The sequence below is a fragment of the Choloepus didactylus genome, chromosome 15 (genome assembly GCF_015220235.1).
Source record: "Choloepus didactylus isolate mChoDid1 chromosome 15, mChoDid1.pri, whole genome shotgun sequence".
NCBI classification, from domain to species: domain Eukaryota; kingdom Metazoa; phylum Chordata; class Mammalia; order Pilosa; family Megalonychidae; genus Choloepus; species Choloepus didactylus.
Window position 1 is genome coordinate 9,592,042 of NC_051321.1, and position 22,192 is coordinate 9,614,233.

The following is a 22,192-nucleotide window of genomic DNA, read 5'->3' on the forward strand; positions in this document are numbered from 1 at the left end:
TGATAAGTCTCTCTGTTTCACATAATATCCTTCCTGAAACAAAAGACAAAGAATAGCACAGCCTTTGCTGCATGTTAGTATACGTGCCTGTCAAAGCCTTCGCTCCTTCCATGGCCTTGACTAAGTCCCCGGTAGTTGGGTCCTTGCACTTTTGCCCTTATGTCCCCCCATCAGGCCCAGGGCTGGCATATAGCACATGCTCAGTGAAGGATGGAGTGAAGTCAGCGAGCACCTTAGCTTCAAGGTTAAAAGGTGGCATTTACGTAAATCACTGGGCATTGGCCAAATGGGTCTTGTATCTAGCCAAAGATGGAGGCATGGGGTTGTTCTCTCACTCTGGTCATTAAGGTAGCAAACATGAGGTCAAGCAATTAATTAGCATTTTTTTTTTCCAGAAAACATTTGTATGCATCTGGTGTGATTCTTAACAAGCTAGAGGAACCTTAAGTTGCGTAATTAAGTTGTCCTATAAAGAGAGAGTTGCTTCAGAGGGTTGTTTGTGCTGGTTAAGTAGGATGACTGGTGATCCCAATTCACCTGGGATTGAAGAGTTCTCAGGACATAGGACTTTTGGTTTTGAAACCAGAACAGTCCCAGGCAATCGGGAACAAGTTGCTCACTCTGGGGTTAGCCCATGTCAGAAGTGGTGTACTTGATCTTAAAAACCATGGGTTGGGAAAGCCGTTGACAAATCAGAGTGTGTTCAAAGAAAACCGAGATGGTGAGAGCTGTGGAAATCATCATGAAGGGTGACTGAAGGAATGGGGACGCTTAGGCAGGAGTGGAGACAACCCAGGAGAAGATGTCGTTCCTTCAAAATCTGTAGGATCCTCATACACAAAAGGGGGGCACGTAGTCATATAAGAGTTCAAGAGGGTTAAATTAGGATGGGAGACAGACTTCCGTGCAGAAAAGGAAGAGCTTCCTAGCAATGTGGGATAGGCTGCCTCACGAAGGGGCAAGTGCTTGGTGTCTGAAGGGCTCCGATGAATTTGCATCAGGGAAACGTTAAAACAGATTCTTGAAAGGAGATGAAGGGTGGTCGAGGTGCTTTAAGGATTCTTTTTTTTTTTTTTTTTTAAATCTGACCATGTCTGAGGAGTAACAAATGATGGAAACAAGGCTGACCAGGCAGGCTCCATGGAGCAGCTGGGACCCGTGCTGAATGCAAGTACGGACAAGTTCCCAGGGAAGATGGGCGTCCTCGGGGCGAGGAGGCAGGCGTGTGCGGGACGTGGACAGTGACCAGTTGGGGCAGAACAGAATGTTTGAGTAGCTGGGCAGAGAGGTAAGGTTGGAAAGATGGTTTTAGGCCCCATGTGCCCTGCTGGGGTTTGTCTGTCCCCATAACTAAGGTGTTCCAGAAGGGATCAGCGGGTTCTTGGCATCAGGAATGTCTAAAACAACTGCAGGAGAAAGGAAGCAGCTGGCTGATGACTCGGGGCTCCATCTGTGAGGATAAAGGCCTCGCAGGTGAATCAGTCAGGACTTCTTCTCTTTCAAGTGTCAGATGCCCTACTCAAATGAGCTTTAAACAAATGAACAGAGAGCGAGAGAAGGAAATTTTGGCTTACATAAATGAACATTCCAGGAGTAGATGTGACTCTGGCTTCAAGCAAGAATGGGTCTAGTATCTCTGGGCTTTCAGGAGGCATCAGCACCCCCCACCCCACTATTTTGCCGGCCCCTGAATACCCCAAACCCCCATCCTCCCATGGGAGCCCTCCAGGAAAGGGGACTCCTCCTACAGCCTGGGAGAGAAGTCTGATTGGCCCAGCGTGGGTCATATGGTCATCTCTGAACCAATGACTGTGCCAGAGGAAGCGGCTCGTGATTGGCTAGACCTGGGTCACATGCTCACAGGTGTGGTTGGTTTCCAACCATAGATACGGTTCCACCCAAGCTGCCTGGAGCTGGAACGGGGCTCTCTTTCCACAGGAGGAGGGAGGGAAGCTGGCCGGCAGGGCTCCCGGGCGCTGTCCAGGTCTGCTCAGGCTTGGCTGGGTGACTGGCTCTGTAGATGCTGGGCCGGCAGGGCAGGGCTGGGCTGGGTCTCAGTCATCAAACGCACTGCCTGGGGCTCCTGGCAGGTTCTCAATAAAACTGTCCAGTCAGAATAAATGGACAAGTGAAGAAGTATCTGTTCAAAATGGGGAAGACTGAAGGCTGTAAAATACACTCCCCTGTGCTTTTGAGACAGTTCGGATCCTTAGGCAAATTGTCTTAAGGAAAGAAGGATGTTGACAACCATGGAGCTCCTTTGGACTTAGGTTCTCCGTTTTTCTTCAATCTGTCTAAAAATCTTGAAGGCAAAACTTGTGTTCAAAGACAAAGGGGGCTTTGAAGTCCCTTGGTAAGAGGCTCCTGAGGCTTGGAGGGTACTAAATAGCTCTTAGAAAACAGGATGTTGGTAAGTTAAGTGTAAATGAATGTAGAAATAGGTATTACCTTTTCTTTGAAACACACAGGTTTGGAAATCAAAGGGAAGGTGGCCTGCCTGAAGGGATGGTCTGCCTGTGCTCCCAAAAGGAAAGTGCTGGAAAAATAATTGGGGGGCGTTTGGCTCAACCTGAGCTGCTTTTACTTTCTGTCTTGGACAAAATGCCATTCTGCCCTCCCACATCATTTCTCTTTCAGCGGCAGTCATTTGATTGTAATAATATGATTGGCAAACGTTTTGTGAGTATTAAACACCGTCTTTTCTGTGTTTGGGTCTTCCATACATGACTGTTAGCTTGTTGCATCCAGCCTTGTTCTCCAGGTTGAAGCTGGTGAGCCCTGGGAAGTTCGTTGTTGCAGCCGTGACCTGTGGGTGTGGGGACCCAGATGCACAGCTGGTTCAGCTGATGGCAGTCGTGTCTAACACGTGCTGAGCACCTTGCTCTGGCTGGCGGTGTGATCAGTCCTTTACCCCAGGTTTCTCTAACTTCAATGTCTGTGCATCAACCAGGATTCTGTTAAGCATGGATCCTGGTACAAGAAGTCTGTGCTGCAGCCTAAGTTTGCATGTCTAATAAGCAGCCAGTGAGCTGATCCATGGACCACACTGGGAGAGGCAAGTCCCTCCCACTGACGAGGATAGTGTGAGGGAAAAGACTAAAACCTGACAGAGGGCCCTTCCGGTGAGGCAGGAAGCTGCCCCACTAAACACAGGCAGCTGGCTGGGGCATGACCGGAACTGGGCCAGAGGCTCCTGGTACTACTGGAGCTCCTTCCATTGTCCGCCACTGCCTTTGCCTCTGGAGTTGTCTTTCCAGGCACTTGGATGACATGGACAGTTGACGTGATCCCAACATTGCTGACATGGCCCTCTGTTAGTAGCTTCACAGGAGTAAAGTGGAGGAACATTGGAGATGGCTGAAATATATCCACAAGGATAACTGGAGGTTTCTACATGTTCTACTTTACTAATGCTGCCCTTATGCAAAACACCAGAAATGGATTGGATTTTATAAAGAGGGTTTACTTGGTTACAAAGTTACAGTCTTAAGGCCATAAAGTGTCCAAGGTAAAGCATCGACAATGGGGTACCTTCACTGAAGGATGGCCATTGGTGTCCGGAAAACCTGTGTTAGCTTGGAAGGCACCTGGCTGGCATCCGCTTTCTCCCAGGTGGCATTTCAAAATGGCATTCTCCAAAATGTTGCTCTTGGGGCATTTTGTCCTCTCTTAGCTGCAGCTCCTCTTCAAAATGTCACTCTCAGTTGCTCTCCAAAATGTCACTCTTAGCTGCTCTGAACTCCTTCTGTCTGTGATCTCCTTTATATGGCTCCTGAATGGGTGGCGTAACACCTCCATGGAAATTAACCAATCAAACTTTTCACTCACAGTTGATTGAGTCACATCTCCATGGAGACACTCAAAGAATTCCAATCTAATCAACACTAATACATCTGCCCCCACAAGATTGCATCAAAGATAGTGGCATTTTGGTGGACATAATACATCTGCTCTTTGCAAATGGTCCCTTCCGCCTTTCATCCTCCTCGCCCTTCTTCTTCCAGGTCCCCTCCTTTCTTCTGTAGTGTGGCAGTTTGAATTATGCCCCCCAGGAAGAAAGTCACACATGTTCTTAATGTTAATCCATTCCTGTGGGTGTGAACCCACTGTCAATAAGACCTTTTGAAGATGCTATTTTTAGCAAGGTGTGGCCCAACTGAATGGGGATGGGCCTTAATCCTATTATTGGAGGCTTTAAGAAGAAAAGAGGAGCAGAAGCTGGAAGTCAGTGGAACCTGGAAGAAAGCCAAGGAACGCCAAAGAATGCTGCTGTCCCCAGGAGGAAGCAAGTCTTCTGGCCTCCGAAGCTGTGAGCTGATAAATTCCTGCTGTTAGGCCAATCCATTGTGTGGTATTTGTCTTCACAGATGGGAAACTAAAACTTGCGGGTGGTTTTTGTAATGATATAATCAATACATGCTTATAGGAACTAAAGAAGTCAATCTTTATAGGTGGGAATCAGGAGAGGAGCAGCCGTCTCCTTCTCCCCACTGCCAACTCCCTGTCCCCAGAGGGCACCACTATAAATACACTTGGTAATTCTCGTTAGGGGGCTTCAGCTCCAAAGGGCCCAGCTCCCACTGGATCACCTGTTAAGGGAATTCCTTATCTCATATGATTGGAAGTCCCAGGGAAGGTTAAGCTCCCGAGTTGGGTGATCCAGTAGGTCCTGATGATATTGGAGTTCTCTCCCCTGGGTCATCCATGACACCCAAGGCAGCCCGAGGCCGGTCCCTCTTGTGGTTAGTGGACGGCTGCAGCAGAAGCTAGGCAACATGTGGCTGCATTTCTGTGGCTCGGGGAGAGATTCTTCCTCACGCCTCCTCTGGGCCAGCCAAGTCTTCCCCTTCAATCTGGATCACTGAGGGTGGTGCGGGGTGCTGTGCTCTGGTTGCCTGAGCCCAGGTGACTCAGACCTCTGGAGCTGGGGACATGAGGTCTGCCTCCTAGAAGTGGGGAAGGGTTTGGGATGGGGGGTTTCCAAACAGCGCAGGGCTTCTGTTAGGACAGCTAGGAGAATGAATGCCAGGTAAGTAATGAATCATGCTCACCACACTTTAACAAGTTTCCATGCACATACTTGTGGTTGTGATATTCATTTGTTCATTTAGTGCTGACAGTTTGCCAAGGGCATAGGTTATCGCCCTTAATAATAACAATAGACCAAGGAGGGAGGTACCATTATGTTCCCTGTTAATGGGTGAGGAAACCAAGGCCAAGACCACTCGAGTGACTTACCCAAAGTTGCATAGTACATAAGCGGAAGAATGGGCATTTGAACCCAGGCAGCCCAGCTGCAGGACCCGTGCATTTAACCACTGGGTCGTTCTGATTGCAGGCTGCTTCCCACAGGTTGGCCCTCTCGCCTCTGTGTGAGCCGTAGATGCTGGGGGCTGTGCTGTGTTGGGAATGCTTTGCTGTCCTTACAGTGCTTAGAGGCGTCACAAGTGATAGAATGATGTAGATGCATTTAAAATGCATATTTCTGTCCCTAGATCCTAATAACTATTATCATAGACGGAATGAAATGACCACCACTGATGACCTGGATTTTAAGCATCACAACTACAAGGACATGCGACAGGTAAGACCCAGACTGCCCGGGCTCATTCCAGGAGCTTCTCCAAGGAGCAGCACAGCACGTGTCCAGAAGCATTGCAGTTTTTTTTTGTCAGAATTTAGGATGATGTGTTAGGGATAGGAACCTGAATGATTGTTTTGTTTTGCTAAAGACGGTAAATGCTTGTAGTTTTGAGATCACAATGTCTGCTTGAAATTCGGGTCACTCAAGGAAGGCTCCCTTGCTAGCAAAGGATTGAAAAAGAATTTGAATGCAGACTTTTCTGATTTAAGAATCTCTGTGTAGTTGAGTGCTGTGATTGATTTAAGAGAGTTGCTTGAAGAAGAAAGAGGGTCTAGAATGAAGCTGATGGTAATAACAAGAAGAATTCACATTGAACCTCCACCAGCCAGGGGCTGTCCTGAGCAATTTACAGCCCTTAGTGAGTTCAGTCCTCCTAACAGCCCGAGGAGGCTCGGGGTGGTTGTTCTCCTTAGCTTACAGGTGGGGGAAACTGAGTCACAAAGCGAGTGTATGGCACCACCTTTATTATTCAGACCAGTGACTCTCAATTCTGGTCAAATATTAAAATTGCTCGAAAATTTGTACACATGCCTATACTTGTACCCCACCTGATGCCAATTAAAGCAGAATTTCTAGGAGTTGGACTGGGGTTCCAAGTTTTTGAAAGCTTTTCATGTGATTCTAATTTACAGTCAAGCTGAAGAACTACTGGTTGATAACTTTATAGCACTTAGTAGTATTAGAAGGAAATGATCCCAGATGAGATTTTTTCCTCATGTAACTATAAAAACCAAATAATTCTGTGCTTACTGGGTGCAGAAGGGGGAGGGGACCAAACGTTTAATTAGGATGAGCTAAAACAGCTGATGAATGGCTTGCTGTGAAGTGCTGTCCAGTGTCTGCCCCCAGCTTGGTGCTGGAAAGCGTAGGGCAGTGCTGGCAGATGAGAAACCCTTAGACATCTAAGAATCTGTTTGAAGAGGCAGAACAAACAGCCAGGGAATAGAGCAACGATTCACCAAGGGCAACGCAATATGGTTCAAAGGGGGAGCTCACAGGGGCTGAGTGGAGGAACCTGCAGTCCAGGGCAAATATGGGGGTGGTCCTGAAGTTGAAGCAGTTAGGCTGAGCAGAGGGGGATCCTGCTGCCCCCAGCCCAGGGAACGAGCAAACCCTGTTTGGTCTCCATGTAATTTAACTTGCGATACTTGCACACAGATTCCAGACACCTGTCAGTGCAGACTTAGAGGTGGGAAGTGCTAAAGGAATTGTCTTGCTGTCATGCTGTTCAGAAATCAAGACAATGTATTTGGACTTGAGGTCTACAAACTATCCCTGCTGCTCTACATTTTCAGGGTATTTATATGACTTCACTCGCCGCTCTGTTTTATGGAGCGCTCAGGTATTAAATTCAGATTTGCTCATTAGGGATCTCAGGACATCTTTTTGAGCCTAACAGTTAGACAAGTGTCAACTCAGTTGGGGAACTGATGTCAAAAGCAATACATCTAAATGCATTTAGACTGAGCTTCCAGGTAGCTGGTATCCGTAGGTAGTTGTCCCATGTGGGGCGTGGGATTCTTTGGACATAAGGAAAGCAGTGGAGTGTGCTTCATCATGCCCAGTGGACATAAGCCCGAGGGACTGTCTGTGCAGCCCCCTCGGGTGACACTGGTGACCCCTCTGAGGTCCCGTCGCCCAGCAGAACGCCACTGGAGCATTTGTCAGTCCCGAGGAATATTAAAGATGGAAGTGATTTGCAATTTGGGTCCTGGAGATGGGAATGAAGACAGCATTTTTAGTTATTTCCCCAAATGGAGCCTGCTAGACAACTGTAGGAATCTATCTACTTCAAGGAAAAAAAATGTTAGTTTATATTATTGTTGAAATAGACATTTGCAACCAACAACAACAGGCGCAGGAAGCGAGAAGGAAAAAATAGAAAACCTTATTGCATTGTCTGAGGGAAATGATGAGAACACTTGTGACTCCTCCTTGCAGCAAATGTTTTTAGGGCACTGACTTGTAAGGCCCTATTCCAGGCTGGGCGGATGGGGAGGGGAGGAGGGGAGAGAAATGCTTCCATATGAGGCAGAGGCAGAAAACTGCTTGGGGAGCACCGGAGGCCTTCGTGGCGTTTGCCACGATTATAGTTGCTTCGGCATTTGTTTGCTTACATTCTGTTGTCATCTCCCTCATCTGGGACAATAAGGGCAGAGACTGTCCATTTCATCATCAGTCCATAACGGGCGCTCAATTAAAATGCATATTTGAGGTTGTTACCGTCATGGGATTGAAGAAAGAAGCGACCAATCTGGTTGACCATGGCTGAGAAGGGCTTTGGTTGCAGACGGGGTCAGCTCTGGTCCCGGGTGTGTGACAGGCTGTGGCAGGCAGAGAGGACAGCAGGAGGCAAGGTGTGGAGGAAGGGGGCATGGGCATTTTTCCAGGATGACCGGCCATCCACTGGGAGAGGATGCTGGGTGCTGGGGAAAGGCTCCTGCACCCACTCTGAGAGTGAGCAGAGGGTTCTGTGTGAGCAGAGCTGTGCTTTGGGACCGATGTGGAGTCACATGGAGAGTAGATTGGAGAGCATTGCTGAAGTCTCACGAGAGGGTGGCAGGGCCTGAAGAAAGATGAAGGGAGACGCACATCTGAGGTGGACTGCCCAGTCCTCGGTCACCTGTCGGATGAGTTAGGGGAGGGGTAGGGACCATCCACAGAGGTCAGGCAAGACGTGGGTTTGAGGAAGGGGTGAATGACTGGTTTGGAGCCTGGTGTTGTCAGGTCCCAACTGCTCAGTTAATACCAGTAGGGTGGTTGATAATTAAAGTGAGGCAGGGAGAGAGATGGTAAGTAATGAAACCTAGGTTGGAAGGCAGCCAATTAGAAGTCCTGATTTCCGTTACAGCCCAGGATGGCTGGAGCCTGCCCACCTGCCCCCTGCTCAGCCTGGCCCTGGCGTGGGGTGATGGGGGCAGGAAGCCAGAGCTGGGCAGCAGCCGCAGGTCCAGGCCCACCCAACTCCTCACCCACAGGGTTCCTCTCCCTCTGTCCCCAACCCACCCACCAGAATTCCTTTCCCATTTGACCAGGTGCAGTGTCTGTTTCTCAGGCAACTGAGGAAAGGTGACAGAAGAGAACTTTTTCTTGTAACATTTTAATTCACTGGACCAACAATTCTATAAACATCAAATACAAACAAGAAGGCAAATAACCCACAAGTCCACTACCCTAAAGAATGGTTTTCATTCCACCCCACCCCCTGTCCAGTTCACAGAACTTGCATGGTTTTGATCATTGCGTAATTGCAACATTGCTCTGCTTCTCTCAGCTCATATTTGACCATTAGCCATTTTCCACGCTGTCTTCATAATTGTAATTATCATGTCGCTGAATGTTCTGGTGAGTGCGTGCATCACTGTTTGCTCGGTTGTTTTTTCCTGCTCAGGATCATTTAGGTATTTCCCAACTTTTAATTAATACTGAGAAAGTAGAAAACACCCTACAACAAGCGTCACCATGCATGTAATTGAACCATTCTGTGTGACTAATTTTCTTCTGATGTATTTCCAGAAAATGAATTACTAGAGAAGGAGGCTGTTTTATTCTAGCCCCTCAGCCAAGGAGGGAAGAAGCAGCGTGTGGGGTTCTGGTGACAGTAGCAAAGTTCATTCCCATTTTAGAGATGCGGAAACAGATTCTTGAAGAAGTTGTATGTGTTGCAAGCCTCGGCCCTCTCCACAGAAATGTTTCTCAGTCTGCTTTTTATTATTGCCACCCTAAGGAAATTTCTTAGACATTTGTTTTTCTTAATTGCCCTCCACATGGTACCAAATACTGAAGAATAAGATTTTGTCAGGTAGGGCTGAGCTTTGGAGGATCACAACGTATTCTAATATCTAAGATTTTTTTAGCCCCCAAAGTATCAATCCTCTCTCTTGGGGGCATTATTATCCCTGTGGAGAATGCGTGCTTATCTAAGGCCGTTAGCAAAATTCGACTCCTTACTTCCTCTTTAGCCATCCAGACTCAAACACTTACCACAAAGATCCAAACTCAAAAAAAAAAAAAAAAAAATTGGACTCTTTCCAGAAATCAATAATTGTACTCTCTACGTAAGAAAGAGCTGTGTTTAAATGAGAACTTCATTCTGGTGAGGTTCACGGTTGCCCAGCTGTAAAGAGCCAGACGTGTCACCCTCCCCAGGGCTTTGGTGGTCATCATGGCCGCTGGAGAAATGCTTCCTGGTGTCTCAGGGAGCCCGCTGTGCAGAGAGAGCTGTGAAGAACCTCCCAAAGGAGAAGGGTCTTCAAATGCCCGTGGTATCCTTCTATTGTGAGGGAAAGATGCTTGTACCACCACGACACAGCAGCACACGGCTGCTTCACTTTACCCAGCACTGCACCGCTGGGGGGAGAGTGCAGCTGGTAGGAGATGCTGGTGGGTGGTTAGAGGATACAGACGTGATGCTGATGATGCACGGCCTGAGAGTCAGCCCACACCAAGAGGCTGAGTCCATGGTTAACTTGTGCATCCCAGGGAAAGATGATATTTGTCTTCGTCCAGTGTCAAGGTCATGATCTGTAGCCCTGATGGGAATTTATCCTGCAGCTAACTGATAAGGGGAAGTGACAGTGACAGCCGGGCATACCAGATGCTTCCCAATCGTTGCCTACTTGACTCTTGAGTCTACAGAACTTTCAGTTGACCTGAAAGCAAGAGAGCATTGTGCGTTCGGGATGTGCCCAGGTCCATGCTGGTGACCAAGAGCGACTGGGCAACCAGCAGGGACCAGGACCTGCAGCCATCTTTCAAGACAGTTCCAGTGTGCAGTAGACCAAGCCCAGCCACCAAGATGGGCTGGTTCTGATTGCTTTATTGCACCTTCATGGATGGATGTGAGGGTCTGAAGAGTCCTGAGAGTTCAAAGTCCTGGCTCCATTTGGCTGGAGCTGGGTGACCCAGCGCAGAACACTCAGTGTCTCCCTGACCCTCAGTCTCTTTATCTATAGAATGGGGACAGTCACATCCGCCTTACCCACCTCACCTGGTTGTCGTGATGATGAGATTCAAGTAGAGAAATAAAACAGATTTCTATTTCTGGTGCTGTTTTCATTCTCACTGGCATGCTTACTGCATTTCTGACACATGGCACTGCTTATGCATCTGCAGCAGGTGCCCCTCCTAGTGTAGAAGGTTCGTTTCTCACACTTGTTGTCTCTCCATTGATGGGGGTTTCTGATTTTGCGCTCCTGTGAATAGGGGTCCTTTATAGTCAGGCTTCTTGCACTTAAATATTATAGTACAAAATGAGTGATCCCAAAGGGAAGCCTGTTTCCTCCCCTCCCCAGGAGCAGAGGGAGAGTTGGACCCTGAATTCCTGACCCCAGTCATAGCCGGAACACCTCAGAGTTGTGCCACCAAAGCAAAGCAGTCGCAGCAAGAAATCTCTCCAGCACTTTAGAAACGTTCATTAGTCCTGCTTAAACCCACCTCGTGTCACTGTAGAGGGTTATGTTATGAAAGGCGAATGAGGTGTGCAGAAATAGAGCTCAGCTGAATCATACATTCTACCCACTACCAATCTTCCTGTTGTAATAGATTTTAATCCACCATAAAATTTGCAACAGATTTATTTATTTACAATTTCCAAGGACACTTTATGGAGAATTGGGGTGGTCAGCATTTCTTTGAGAGATGGTCAGAGAACCTCCCGGTGCCCGCCGCCCCTTGGTGTGCCAGGCCCTTTCTCTCTTCTCCAGCTCATCTTTCAGAAGGATGCAGCCCTTCCTGGTGGGTGCCCGCCTGCCCGGCACCCCGGCTGGGAGGCCTTCCTCCTGCTCCCCAGCACGGCAGCTGCCCTCCTGGTCTCTCACGCCTGCGTGCAACCATCCCCTGCTGCTGCTACATCCACTCCCATCAGCTTGGGGACGTCTCGGTCCTCTCCATGCCTGGGTGAGGGCTGGTGAGGAGCAGCCTTCCGTGCTCGTTGCCGAGTGAACAAACAGATGCCCTTTGAATTGGATCTAATTTACTCAGGGATTGCAAAACATATTTCACCCAGCAAATCAAAGCTGCTTAGCAGCTTCCTTACAGCCCCACATGCGAGGCAAGCTCTGGGGAGAGGGAGTGTCTGTCCACCGCCACCGAGGCAGCCCCTTGCGTTCTCAGCAGAATGAAGCTGCCATTCAATGACTAGCTCAACTTTAAGAGCAAAATTCAGAGAGCAAAAATCCTTTTGATGTCGCTTTCTTCTTGAAGCCTGCATTTCCTCCAGCCCCATCACTCCCACTGGTGTAGTCAACCTCCGCTGACCCTTCTTAGTCTTATCAGGTGCTTGCGTCTCTGCGGGGTTGCACTGCAAGCTCCAGGCAGGCAGGGACAGTGTCTGCTTTCTCAGCCTGATATAGTACATGCTCATTAAAGTATGAAAAAAATTGGTATTCAGTAATAAGCAGAGATTCTGAGATAAAGGCCCAGTCTGTCCCCTGGCAGTCTAGCGAGGGGACGATAAGAAAACAGACCATGACAGCACAAAGGTAATAGTCACAACCCAGGGTGCAGGAGCATGGTGTCAGCTGGGAGGTGCCAGCGGCCAGGGGTTCCTTCTCAGAGCAGCTGGCAGCACCCAGGGGAAAGGGCACAAGGAGGGTGTCCAGGCAGAAGGAACAGAAGCTGCTGTGGAGGGAGGATGGGGGCGCACGGGGGACTGTGGGATGAGAGCAGGAGAAGGGTCGTCTTCTCAGGAGCTCTGTCTCCTTCAGTCTATGGCCATCCTTGCTTAGGGCCTTTAATTCATTTTGTTTTTCAGTTGATGAAGGTTGTGAATGAAATGTGCCCCAATATCACCAGAATTTACAACATTGGCAAAAGCCACCAGGGCCTGAAGCTGTACGCTGTGGAGATTTCCGACAACCCTGGGGAACATGAAGTGGGTAAGGGGTGCTTCTGTGATGTGGCTGCCCCTCTCTCCTTTGGGGCCAGGAGTTGGTCCACCCCTATGAGAATATTCGTGGAAGAGGACATGGGTTGTCCATGTAGACTTAACTTTGGGTAGCTCTCATATTGTGGTATAGACTTTAGAATAATCTAGAAATACCTTCCTTTTCTCCAGATTAACCCTTTTTTAATTCCATGTTCTCCGTCTCTGAGACAAGTCACAATTGCACAGAAATGAAGGTGGCTGGAGACAGTTAGGATGGTGTTCTCTTCCACAAGAAGAATCTGGACCCCCTGGTCATTTAATGGCTCAGAATAACAGGGGTCCCCTCCAAATCTTTTTTCTCTCAATCTTATTTTCAAGCATTTCCTGTTTTCAGCCATTTCCTGTTTGATCACTCCCAAACCTGTGTTCCTGCAGGTCAGACAGGCTTCTTGGGTTTTCTTTTCAGTAAATCTGGAAGTCCTTTTGAAATCCGTTGATATTTGAGTACAAAGATTTGTCCAATTCACTCAACTTTAACATTCATCAATATCTTGGGAGTTTCTCCCGGGAGTTATTCTTTTAAAGGGTAAGGGCTTTATCTGTTGGTGAAAATCACATTTCTTTAAAAGCAGCAGCTTTATCAGTGAGCAAAGAAGAGGCAATCTTAGCTTATGCCCAGCACTGACAAATGCCAATGTTTAAGAATATTCTAAGATAGCCCCCTTGATAAAATTATGTAATTGCTGATTTGGCCTGATGGACTCTTTTATGCTTATATTTATTCATCTTTATGTTCTTGTAAAATTTAGTAGGAAGTATTTTAAAGAAAAAGTAGAAAAGTAATTGTTATGGCTTATGGTTTAACTGGCAAATTTTAAACTAAAAGCACTGTCATTTTGTCTATTCTTGCTAAATAAGAGTATATCTTACGACCCCGTAGCTGGTGTCGTCATAGATTTTTCTACATATTTTCTTACCTACATAACTAGGAATAAAAAAATGGCACTGATATAATTATGGAGGTTCATTTGAAAGAACAGATGGGCTGGAGCTGTAAGTCTTAACTTACTCCAAGACCTTTTCCCCTAACGTAATGTGATTAGCGCTGTCTGCTGTAAGCGTCCGGCGAGAGCCTGTATTTCTCCCCCTCTCTGAGCAAAGGCGAGCCCGAGTTCCACTACATCGCCGGCGCCCACGGCAACGAGGTGCTGGGCCGCGAGCTGACGCTCCTGCTGATGCAGTTCCTGTGCCAGGAGTACCTGGCCCGGAGCCCGCGCGTCGTCCGCCTGGTGGAGGACACCCGGATCCACATCCTGCCCTCCCTCAACCCCGACGGCTACGAGACGGCCTTCCAAGGGGTAACCCGGCTCCCTGCGCCCCCGGAGCTCCCGGGCGCTCAGCCAAGTCCTCGTGCAGTTTGACGGCCTGAGCATCCTTGTCAGGCACCTGTGCTAGACAGGAAGGCCCCACGGGGCGTCGGAAAGACGCGGGCAGGGTTGAGAATTACAGTGACACCACACAGGGAAAATTCAACATGATCGATAGTATTGTTATATGTAAAGGGATGACAGTCCAACAGGAAAGTAACACCTAACGGTTCCTGAGCTTCTCCTCTGAGCACCTCCAGGCCTGGGCTAACCAGGGTTATTACTTTCATCCTTTCATCAGCCCTCTGATGAGAGGCGCTTTTATTGTTCTATTATTTGTATTTCATGTTCCAATCGATCTCCATTATGTAAAGAATGTAGTTAGTATTATGTTTTATAGTAATAATTATATATCACAGTATGTAGGAATGAAATGGAAAATACATATTGAAAACCAAGGTACCCAAGTGCACGTTTTACAATACAGAATTGTGTTTGCATTTTTAATTGGTGCAAATACAGAGGATTCTCAATATTCACGGTAGTTATGTTCTATGAAGTCACCGCAAACACTGAATTAGCAAACACTGAAGCATTGCTCCTGGCAGAAATACAGGGTTAGGTTCCTGCAAGATTCTGCTCACGTTGTCACCACTTAATCAACACATAACCTTGGTTAGTGTGTGTTTCTGTTTAAAGACACCACATTTAATAGGTCTCGTTGATTCAGTAACAGACTCATGGCCAACGGCCCCATGGCTCTGGCCTGAACCAAGCTCACCCAATGCACACATTTTCTCCGTAAGGCATATCAGAGCCCACTCGTGCTTAGGGACACTAGACAGCACTTCAGCACTACACTGGGGGGTAATTTTGTACAGCAAAATTACACATACCAAAGTGCAAAAATGCAAAAGCGTGGCACTAAATATACCATATGAAGGGCACTCATTTACAGAATGAGAGCCTCAACAAGTCGGCAGGGTGTCACTCTTGTTTGACCTCAGCTGGGAACGTAAGCATCGGGCCACTCAAAATTTTCACCACTCTATGTATGTCCATGAATGACTTCAAAACTACCACAAATATTGATTTGGGAATCACAAATAAATTTTAGTGAGTAGGCAAATTTGAAAATACAGAATCTATGAATGGTGACGATCAACTGCAGTCAGTTGGGGCTTTGCAATGCCAAATAGCAAGGCAGTAACTTGGGCACGGTGGTGCGAATGCGTTCATGTGGTGGTGGTTGGTTTTGCAATGATGAGGTCTTGGATTCATTGCTGCGAGGAGGCTAAGCCGACCAGTGTAGAGGGGAGGAGAGAAGAGGCGGACTGGAGCCCTGATATATTTTGAGCACTGCTCCGTGGCAGGAGTGGCTCTCTGCATCCCCCTTTGGAGTGATTTGGCAGCATTATCCACCACCCATCAAATACCAATAGGAAAAGCTTTTTGGTGTTGTCCTTTGGAGGGTCCAGAAGCTTAAAGACACAGACCCATTGCAGCTGGAGATGGAGGTGGCTCGGGTACGGAGAGGCAGGACTGCCTGCAGCTGTGGGGTCTCACGCTCTGAATTGTCTCCCAGGGCTCGGAGCTGGGAGGCTGGTCCCTGGGGCGCTGGACCCACGATGGGATCGACATTAACAACAACTTTCCTGACCTAAACACACCCCTCTGGGAGGCAGAGGACCGGCGGAACCTCCCGAGGAAAGTTCCCAACCACTATATTGCAATTCCTGAGTGGTTTCAGTCTGAAAATGCCACGGTGAGTAAAAATACCCCATAAACTTAGAGCAGCGGAAGGCCAGTTTAACACTCACTCGTATTTGCAGAGGATATGACATTTCAGAGCGAGATGAAATCATTTTTTCCCCTTCATGTTTCCTTCAAATGTAAGGAATGTGCTAGATAATAACCACCTTTTAAGTTCATATCTGGGGAGATTCTCTATAGAAAAGAAATCATTTGATTATATTTCTTTATAACCACATAATGCTTCAAAAACATAGCAACACTACATGGAATCCTAGAATTGTGTGTTTATTGTTATTACCATTATTATCCTCAATATTCTGTTTTATTGCTATGAAATATCCTTAGCTCTCACTGATTGCTTGAGAGAGCTCATTTTATTTTCATAAGTCCCCATAGATTTATTACATATAGTTCTTCAGAAAGAAAGGTGAAAGTGGATGAGAAACGTTTTCCCCAAATGTCTTAGGTCTTGTTTCACAAAGAGCATCATTCTCAGCAAATGTTCCGTGCCTTTTATTGCATCCATGGCCCCCAGTTATAATAACCTATAACCTATAACTCCTAACCCCTGTTCGTTGATCATTTATGTCTTTCAAGAGGCCTGCCTTGATTGCTATGTAAGTTAGTGTTAGGTTCAGCTGCATATAACCAAAAATCTACAATCACAGTGGCTTAACAAGGTAGAAGTTTATTTCTTCCTTCACCTGAAAGAATCCTGGAAGCAGATGGCCCAGGGCCATGATCCTCAGATAGCCAGGATCCGTCTTGTCTTTCTGTCTGCCCCAGGTCAGCATGTGACCTCCCTCCTCAAGGTCGGGATTAAGATGGCAGATGGTGCTCCAGCTGTCATGTCTGTGAAGGAGGAGGAGATACAGAGTAAAAACAGGTCTTCCTCTCAGATAAGAGGCCCTTCTAGAATCCCTATATAATACTTCTGATTAAATCTCACTGACCAGATTTTACTCACATGGTATCAACCCATTGCAGCGAAGGCTGGGGATTGCTGTATTTTAGGCAAGTGCATAGCCAATTTCAAAAAGAATTGCACCTCCCTTGAGGATTCAAGGGAGAACAGCTAGAGAGCAGCAACTCTCCTGCTTGGCCTCGGAAGTCCAGCCTGCGGCACGGGCTGGCTCTGCTCACTGGACAAGGACCAGCCTGGTCATTGCATTGAATGAAGTCACAGTAGGTATAATCCTTGCCTTCCAGAAACTCCCATTTAAATTATGAAAAAAAGGCAATGGCAATGCCCTGTAGGGTTAGTTAGGATGCCCCAGGCATCTTATTTGGGGTGAGGGATGTGGGGGAACCCATGAGTCTTCCAAATTCTTTCTCATGTGTCCTAATTCTAATACACAGAAACCCTCTCTTTTGTTTTTGTCCTAGTGACACCTGGCCAAGCTGTGAATTCAAGTGATGTCATAATTTGGCAACCCTTGAATCAAAATTGGAATTTGATTGTCAGTTCTCTTAGCCCCACAGCTGTAAGAGATAAGTAATTATTTTAGCACAGTCATGGAAAGTTCCTAGAGTTCAGCCTTTGCTTTAAGGCTAGAATTTAGGATTTTGAGCTTGTTGTTTTCTAGAAATGTGGGGGGAATTACACAAATCCACCATCACAGGGAGAGGTGCCAATACACCTCTCATTTTTGGAGAGATTAGACAGATGAAAAATCAGCAAAGAGAGAGGAGATTTGAATAACAAAATTAACAGCCTCGACACAAGGGACTTATGACAATTCTACTTCAATAATTAGAGAATACATACTCTTCTCAAGAATGCTTGGAACTTTATAAAAAATTTATTATGCACTGGGCTGAAAAGGAAATCTCATCAAATTTCAGAAAATAGGAGTCACATAGTCCACAACCTCTCACCACCATACAGAAAGCTAGAAGGCAGCTATAAAATGATAATTGGAACGTCATCATGTATTTAGAAAATTTTTAAAAAGCACTTTTAAATAGTGAGTGAAAGAAAAAGATCATACTGGCAACTAAAAAATTATTAGAACTGAATGATAACAAAAGTCATTACATATCAAAATTTATGGCATATAGCGGAAGTAATGCATTAAGGAAATGTATAACTTTAAGTGATTACATTGATAAAGAAGAAAGGCTGAAAATGATAGCAAAAGAATAATAGAAGAAACCCAAAGAAAGACTGGGATAAAAAAGTAAGAATAGAAGTCAATGAGACAGTAGAAAACAAAGAAGCATTATGAAGTAATTTGCAGAAAGAAACATTTGATAAGATTTAACCACCATTCATAATAAAATCGCTTAGTAAACTAAAATATACAAGTGCCCTTGCATGTAAAGGTTAGCGTCAACTTGTTAGGTTTCAAAAACAAAATAAAACAACAGCAAAACCATGCTGTGTTTTGATTGGAATTATATTAAAGTTACTGATCACTTTGGGTGATCCATATTGGAACTATTGCACTAAAACTATGGATCACAACTTGTGATGTTAAATATTACTTTCCATGAACATGGGATAGCTCTCCATTTATTTAGGATTTCTTCAATGTCCTTTGTATAATATTCTAGTGTTTTTGTGTGCAGGTTGTGCACAGTTTTTGTTAGATTTATTCTTAGGTCAAGAATGGCTAGGAGATTTCTTAAGAATAAAGGTAGGGGAGAGCTTGTCCCTTCAAAAACAAAGACATTGTGATGCTATAGCAATGATGCTGGTGTGGATTGGCAGAAGGACAGACAGACAGAGTCATGGAATGGAACAGAATGTCCAGAAGCAGATTCACACATGATAGGATTTTGATATCTGTCCAACCACTGGGGAAAGAATAGACTGCATAAAAATGGAGATGGAAAAGATGATTAAACTGAAGATAGGTCCCTGCTTGTACCACACATACACACAATAGATTAAGAAGTCAAATGCAAAAGTAAAACTTGAGAGTTTCAGGATATAAGTGATTACCTTTCAGGATGAGGAAAACTATTTTAAAGAAATGCAAACATTAATCATAAAATTTGAGATTAGTAAATTCAACCACATGAAAACAAGAAAGCTTGGTCATCAAAAGATTTTTAAAATTTCAGTGACAGGTTATAATCTGGGAAAAGTTATTTACAAATTATGTAACTGAGAAATAATTAGAATTGAAAAAATAGAATAACGAATAAATAAGAATGATATGAACAAACCAGTATAATAATGTGAAAGGTATGACTAGGCAATTCATGGAAGACAAAACATGGTTAATAAACATTGAATGATGCTTAACCTCACTAATATTAAGGAATTGTACATGTGACAATCCATTTGACTGGCAAAACTAAGAAGCCTGACAATACTGAAGGGTTGGAGAGGATATAGGTCAGGGATCTTTTAGACATTGTGCATGGGAGTGTGGATTAGCACAAGAGCTTTGGAAAATAATTAAATTACCTAATAAAGTGGAATAGTTATATATTTTATGACTCTGCAATGCCACTCCTGGTTATATATGCAAGATAAATTTCAGTACTTATATTTCAGAGACAACATAAGAAAGTTCAAAGCAATCTGTTCATTATAGCAAAAGAATTGAAAATACCCTCTATACCCATCATCACAAGAGTAGATAAGATAATTGTTGAGATATTCACATTGCAGTGAAAAAGACTGAACTATACTGATACGTGTCAATGCATACAAATCTTAGAAACAAAACTGAGTAGAAAAAAAAATGCAGAAGACAACAGTTAGTATGATTCACCCATTCTTTTCTTAGATCAAAAACAAGGAAAACTCAATGGTACATTCTTAAACATGCACATATTGGGTGGTGGGTTTGCAGGTGTTTATTATACTGAAATATGTAAACTAAGAGGGCCAAGCATGGCTCAGTAATAATATATAGAAAGAACTAAGGACTATGATTAGTCCAACCCAGGGTCTCTGATGTGTTTAAAACTTAATGAATCCTATCAAGCCAATTTCATTCCTTAATTTTCTATACTGCACAGTTAAACCATTTTCATTGTTCATTTCTTTTCCATATCAGTTTTATTCTACTAAGATTATCTTCATAGGGATCAGTATTTATGATACATGCTTGATTCATTGATCAGTATTTGACTACATCAGACTTTCCAATTTTAGCTTTTACATTGTAAGTTTTATTTCATTTTTTTTAACTTTTCATTGTAAAAAATGGGAAACATATTCAAAATTAGAGAGACAGCTATAAATGTCCCACCTCAGCTTCAACACTTAGTGATTCATAATTCATCTATACCTTCACCCACTCTTCCCTCTGCCCCCAGATTATTTGAAGCAAATGCCAGGCATCATATTTCATCTTTGAATATTTTAGTATGTATCTCTAAAAGACCGGGACTCTATTAAAACCATAACCTAACATCATATCAAAATAAAATATTTCTTAATGGTATACAATACCCATTCAATGTCCCTATTATCATTGTTTGTTTTTACAGTATTTAATCAGAATTTACATTAAGACCCAATTCATTTTGATTGGTTTATAAGTTTTCAAAGTCTCCTTTAAACTATGGTTTTCTCCTCTACTACTTTCTTTTCTCCTTGCAGTTTTGCTGTGGTTGTTGTTTAAAAAAAAACAAAACCTAGGTCGTTTGTCTCATAGTGGAAAACACTGGTTGCTTATAATTGCATCCCTGTGATGTGATGTCACATAACATATTCCTCTGTATTTCCTGTAAATTATCAGTTGGATCCAGACAAGGTAGAGCAGGGTCGTTGGTAAACTACAGCCCATGGGCCAAATCAGACCAGGACCTGTTCTTGCGAATGTTTTATTGGCACACAGCCAGGCTCAGTCATTTGCAAAATGTCTACGATGTTTCCCTGCTATAATGGCAGGATTGAGTGGTTGCAACAAATACCTTATGGCCTGCAAAACTTAAATATTGACTGCATGGTCCTTTATAGAAAAAAGTTTGCTGATCCCTGAACTGGAGGTCAAATTCAGGATTGATCATTTTTGAGGTGTGCATTCTTGCAGCAGTAAGCACATTTTGTCTGGTTCTTTCTTTTTTTGTGCTATTTGCAGCCGTTGGTGAACGTGCCTAACCCGTTGATTCATTGGCATTCTGAATTGGTGATACCATAATTCCATTGTTTCCTCTTTGTTTATCCACTGGACTTTCCTTTGAAGAGAAATTTCCCTGAATTTCCCTTTTTATATCCATTATTTCCAAAAAGTTCAGTTTTTCCAGGACAGATTTTGGCATCCTAAATTTTGCTAAGCGTGTTCCGTAAAGTTACTGCCTTCTCATGTATGTTCCTGTTTTGAGAGCTAGGGAGATACGGGAATTTCCTCCTTTTACTTCCCAAAGTGTGTTTCTGACTTTCAATGTTTGCAGGTGGCAGTAGAGACCCGGGCAGTCATAGCCTGGATGGAAAAGATCCCCTTTGTGCTGGGTGGGAACCTGCAGGGGGGCGAGCTGGTGGTGGCGTACCCCTACGACATGGTGCGGTCGCCCTGGAAGACGCAGGAGGCCACCCCGACGCCCGACGACCACGTGTTCCGCTGGCTGGCCTACTCCTACGCCTCCACCCACCGCCTCATGACTGATGCCCGGAGGAGAGTGTGCCACACGGAGGACTTCCAGAAGGAAGACGGGACTGTCAACGGTGCTTCTTGGCACACTGTGGCCGGAAGTAAGTCTCCATCAGTCCTGCTCCTTGCCGTGGGGCCAAACGAAGCCTCCACCCCTGTTATCATAATAATTGCATTATTGCTAAATAAGAGCAACCAGAGTTGAGCATTTATAATGTGCTACAGTGCTTGGCTAAGCACTTTACAAATACATTTTATTTCATCCTTGGAACAGTCTTTGAGTTGGGTGTAAGCAAACCCAGCAGGGGGCAGAGAGCTGGTGCTGGGGCTGAAGCCAGGCTCTTTACCTGGAGGCGTCCAGATTTGGGGGGACCTTCCGTGCAGTAAGCCTGCAGAGGGGGCCTGGATGATGACTCCGAGCCCAGCTGTGATGTGACTGGGAGCTGCAGGTGTGTCCTGCTGGCCCAGCGTGTGGTGTGGTGAAACCATCTCATACATGGCTCCTACCCACTGGAGATCAGCAGGTGGCCTCCCGGTCACACCCGCGGCATCTGGTCAGAGCCCAGTTGGTTTGCATGTCCAGAGAGCACTTCCATCGCAGACGTCAGGAATTCCTTCCCGGCAGGCAGAGAGGACCCTGCGGTCTCGTGTCATAGGAGAGCACTTCCCTTCCTGTCTCGGGGCTGTCCCCAGCTGAGGGCCCCTGGTTCCATTCCTTGGGGTCCCTGTGCATTGGGATCACAAGACATTGGGAACAAAGCTCAGCTGCTTATTTTCTTGACTTTGTGAGGATTGGTCAGGCCAATGATGAATTTGAAAAATATTCCCTGTCAGATAGACCTGGATTCAAATTGCACTCCATCACTTAGCTGCTGTGTGACCTTGGGGAAGTTACCTTACCTCTCTGAAGCTCCATTTTCACCCCATTTGTAAAGTGGACATGCTGATGGTGGCAATGACAATGATATCTCCCTTCAGGATTGCTGTGGGGATTATGTAAATG

General features: G+C 45.4%; 1 protein-coding gene across 1 annotated transcript in view; it reads left to right on the forward strand.

Moving 5' to 3' along the window:
- CPXM2 (carboxypeptidase X, M14 family member 2) overlaps nucleotides 1-22,192 on the forward strand; it is a 141,951-nt gene that overhangs the window by 104,917 nt on the left and 14,842 nt on the right. The window contains exons 7-11 of the mRNA XM_037804453.1: nucleotides 5,496-5,584; nucleotides 12,399-12,522; nucleotides 13,674-13,870; nucleotides 15,465-15,644; nucleotides 20,993-21,290. Of these exons, the coding sequence (XP_037660381.1) occupies nucleotides 5,496-5,584; nucleotides 12,399-12,522; nucleotides 13,674-13,870; nucleotides 15,465-15,644; nucleotides 20,993-21,290 (888 nt within the window). The remainder of the gene's footprint in view (nucleotides 1-5,495; nucleotides 5,585-12,398; nucleotides 12,523-13,673; nucleotides 13,871-15,464; nucleotides 15,645-20,992; nucleotides 21,291-22,192) is intronic.